General features: G+C 39.1%; 1 protein-coding gene across 1 annotated transcript in view; it reads right to left on the bottom strand.

Annotated features, from left to right (window-relative positions):
* LOC101850949 (alpha-2-macroglobulin) overlaps positions 1 to 4,750 on the bottom strand; it is a gene marked incomplete in the record, with an annotated part of 114,121 nt that overhangs the window by 66,634 nt on the left and 42,737 nt on the right. The window contains 3 exon segments of the mRNA XM_005096613.3: positions 1,015 to 1,095; positions 3,452 to 3,544; positions 4,349 to 4,537. Coding sequence (XP_005096670.2) covers positions 1,015 to 1,095; positions 3,452 to 3,544; positions 4,349 to 4,537 — 363 coding nt within the window.

The raw sequence follows: 4,750 nt of genomic DNA on the forward strand, positions 1-4,750 counted from the left end.
GGGGGGGGGGACCAATAAAAAGGTCACCTCTCACCTTTACAAAAACGAAGAAAACGCATGCCTAACCACTTTTCATTCTTTTTTTTTTTTTTCTTTAATTATTCATTCTTTCTTTCTTTCTCTCTTTCTTTCTTTTTAGGCATTGTCCGTCCAGTGCAGGATGTAGACCTCCCGGGACCTCTTAAAATATATTAAGTGCCTGATGTCAGTGACCTAGATAAAACATAAATCACCAGTACAAATCATTACATCCCACTTCCACCTCGCTTTTTTTCCATATTGGACCAAAAAAAAAACATTTTTCACCTCGACTATGGGTGGTCGTATTAAACAGGTTCAACCATACGATCAAGAAATTACAATTCCGTAAGTGTTACAACACAGAGGAATCAGGTGCTCGTCATGTTTTGGGTATGTGAAGTTATTGGTATCATCAGAAAGCTTATTCAGTTTCCTTGCTTTCAATGTTTAAAAAATCCATCTATCTTGAAAGAAGTCGAAATATTTGCCTATCTTGAAAGAAGTCGAAATATTTGCAATCGAAGGAGGTGGGGGAAGCCTGGTTTCAGAAGTAAAATTAGAAAGAAAATGGCAGCCAAAGTTTGGTACTTTTATAGCTTGAGAGTCCTTGAAATCTGAAGTTTACATATTTAGTGCAATTAATCAACATTTTTTAGTAAAATTCACATGGAAATTCATTTTTACATGGACATAAAAAGTGTTGAGCTAAAAATAAAAAATTTGACAAAAATATCGCCGAACTCAGGACAAAGTGCCTGATTTTTCTATTTCATTATTTTGACGAGCGCCAGACTTCACCACGATGCCTCAAATATGTTGTTGAGAAAACAAACTTGAACAAAAAGAGAGACAAAAGAATGCAAACGTTAGTTTTTAACAAAAAAAAAGGAAAAGGAAATTATTCTTTTCCATTATAAGGCTGATAGAATCAAAGAAAAAAAAAAACATAATTGGTAGAAGAATTCAATAAACAAATCACAAAAATGAACTCACCAGAAAGCCTTTTGTGATCCTCCCAGAATCGCCCTTATTTTCAAAAATTTTGAACTCAGCTGTGTCGCCTACAAGCGGTGACTGAGGAAGATAAAAACGAATGCAGTGGTCTCCGCCTAAGATCCACCCGCTTACGATCCCGGTTCACTTAAGATCCCGCTGCTTTAAGAAAACAGAATTTTTACTATACAAAAGTCACCCCTAGGTATCCGTTCTGATTCACTCTGAGGGTTTACATTCAACTAAGATCCCGCATTTCAGATCATAATTTATGGAACAAAAACCCAAGCACGCAGAGCAATCAACAAAGAGCGAAAAGTAGAGATCATTGAACTGCCCGTCGCATCAAAGATCAGCCACTCTCGTGAATGTAATCACATTACATAAACGTTGTAAAACTTGATGAAACGGTGCTTGTTTGTGCCAGACAGGATCACACCGAGGTGTGAATTGACCAACCCGCTCGTTTTCTCCAAACATCGCACTCGCATCTGAACTCTCCACCTAAACTTACATCACTCGCTAGCTGGGTTGGGTACGCTACAAGTTCGCTCAAGGCAGGATCACATCGAACTGTGAACTCTTCCCTGACCATTGCAGCAGTTGTCTCTACTCCCAAATTTTGTGAGACAGACAGAATTTTAATTGGTGGGAGTGGTCACAATATAATGGTGCATAATGACAAAGTCGGGGGGAACTCGGTAAGAGATGATAAGCTATAAGTTATGGACAGGTAAAAGGGAGGGGCAACCGGATACGCATAGATTTTGAGACCCATGAGACCAGATAAAAAGTGAAAATGGCATGCCTCATGCCCCCGTGATTGGTCATCAAGGTCGACCATTCTTTGCTCACCATATGTCAAAAACCTACCTAGGGGTCATGTCAGTTCATTTTAGATTGAGAGGAAACCATGTTACCGGTTGTGGGTTTTAACATGGGTCACCGTAGATTCTACCCTTGATCCGTCGGCTAAAATCGCCTTCGCCTAAGATCCCGCATTTTCCTGCACCAGGATCTTAGGAAGAGACTACAGTACTAGGAGAGAGAGAGAGAGAGAGAGAGAGAGAGAGAGAGAGAGAGAGAGAGAGACAGAGACAGAGAGACAGAGACAGACAGAGACAGACAGAGACAGAGACAGAGAGAGGACAAGCAATGTAATACATAGGTAGACTGAGCAAGAGGACTGGAGATATATGAGATAGCACCAAAACAAAACTCCCCCATCTCTCCAAAATATAATTTTTCAAGTTTTGTTTTAACACACATCCACATTAAGGTAAACACATTAACACCTGCAAATCAACAATAATATCAACACCATCATAAAGACAGCAATAATGAGAAACATAACAATAATTATCATCACAATATATAATTATAATAATAAAGCACAAGTTTAGTTGAAAGTGTAATATACTATGGTGGTCTAACTGTTAAGTTCCGTCCAATCAACCACCCCTTACTACAGTCTAACATAGTGTAAGTCACGCCTGACTTGCCACGGTAACAAAAGTGCTGAAAGCCTTTAAACCAAAGGTGGTGGCTTCAAACAACTGCAGTGTGCGGATAGGTGGATGGCTTCATTTTGCAGTGTTGTTTAGATCAAAGAATTTGGCAGTGGTAAAGATTATAATTGACAAGCAAGTCGCTACAGCATGTAACCAGACTGGACTATTTTTAAGAAATTGGGGGCTCAGCTTCTCCCCACCCCCCTCCTCTCCCCCCCCCCAAATCCCCACCCATCCCAACATATAACTGATTCTTGTCACAAGTCCCAAACTTGTCATAAACTGAAAGACCTCCAACCAGTAGTTAGAATGATCCGGTTGTCATTCAAAATCGATCCACTAAATCATAAATATTTAGGAAGGACTTCAACTAAACTGGCACCAATAATAATATAATAATATACTAACAATAATAAAGAAATTTATAAAGAGCCTTAATCTGACAGCAGCTCGGACACAGTTCCTGCCATGAACTCCCTACCAAATTCAAGGAGATTTCAAGGAAGTTTCAAGGAGAAAATTGTTTTAATGCAAAAAGACTTGGTCAAAAAATTCTTGCCGTCTTTGACGGTGCGCCAAGAGCAATCCGACAAAAAAACTTTTTTTCATGTTCGATCCGGCAAAATTCAAGGAGTTTTCAAGGAGGTTCCTAAAATTCAAGGAGTTTTCAAGGAGATTTCTCCGTTAAGGGTTTTTCAAGGACTGCTAGAATTCAAGGAGGTCGCAGGAGCCTTGCTCGGAACCCTTTTCAATTTTTCACTCAAAACAAAACTGGTCTTTTTATACTGCTTCCAAATACATATCCCCCCCCCCCTCTCCTCTCTAACTTACAGATTAACGCCTACAATTAGACAATACTTGTATATGTGAACTAACATACATAAAAGAAAACACATGCACATTCAAAGTGTTGATAAAATCCTTACTTGGCTTCTGGGCTCAAGAGCAATCCCTTCCTCGGAGTCAGCAGCACGGATTGTCTTCTTAGCATATACACTTGGGTTAGAAGTCAAACTTGCCTGTGGGAGAAGCAATAAAAGCTATACAAAAGAAAGGGAATCACAATATCAGTCTCACAACAGTTAATTGAATTTAATCATTTCAATCAGCTCACTTGCATAAAAAACATGTCCTAAAACTAATAACTTGCAATCTTTTCTTCAGCTGGTAAAAGTAACACACCATGTCCTCAGAATACAACTCATGGGTGACCTATCAGTTGACACGCAAAAACCTAAACAGGAAACGTAAAAACAACTTGTTTAGGTTTAGAATGAGGGTTTTACGCCACTCACAACACAAATAGGCCTACGTCATCTAAGTGCCAAAGATTAGAGGTATTAGGCCTACTAGATAGCAGCATACAAAGAAAGTAAGAAGAGATGAAGACAATAGATGTTTGACTGGAAAGGAGCAAACCACAATAGAGCACCACTTATTTGTAATCTGATAGATAAATTAACAACATACCCCCACCCCTCCCCAAGTGAAACCTTTCAATTAGTGGAAGAAAACACACATGCTCCCATGGTCTGACACCATCATCATCATTGCCATTTTCACCCTGGGTAAGGATATAGGCCACAAATAAAAACTTTCCACCTTTCCCTACCATGGTCAAAACCTATAATCCTCTCTCCAAAACAAAGTTGACTTCCAAAGCTCCAACCTACAAGTAGGCTACTTCTGCATCAATTCCTTAATTTGTGTAAAGAGGAGCACATCAACATGTGAACGACTATTCACAGTACAGAAACAGAAAGACAAACAGACAGTAGCAAAAAAACAAAAAAATAAAAAATAAATAAATTTGGTTTTCTTACCTTCACAGTCACATCGTAGTAATTGTAAAATAGGTCAGAATAGATCTCAGGAACAAAGGAAAATGTGATGTCTGTCTGGCCCGGCTGTAAAATTTGCGTCAGGACCACATCTTTATGCTGGGGTATCCTAATTGAAAGTTCAACTTCCGCACTTGGCAATGGGTTGCCTTGCAGATCAGAAACATGGACCTGAAAGCAGAATTTGGTCAATATATCGACTAGGCCAGGAAAATCCACTGGTCTAACAAACAGCTCATAAAGACTATAGAGCTCAGTTCAGGAAAAGTCACCCATAAAATAATAAAACAATAAATCGTCGTCTATCACACCAAAGGGTGTATCCCTGTTTTCTTACTTTTTCAGGAGAACGATTTAAAGATTTTCAGACTTAGGTTGCTTTAT

The sequence above is a fragment of the Aplysia californica genome, unplaced genomic scaffold, assembly GCF_000002075.1.
Source record: "Aplysia californica isolate F4 #8 unplaced genomic scaffold, AplCal3.0 scaffold00133, whole genome shotgun sequence".
Taxonomy (NCBI): domain Eukaryota; kingdom Metazoa; phylum Mollusca; class Gastropoda; order Aplysiida; family Aplysiidae; genus Aplysia; species Aplysia californica.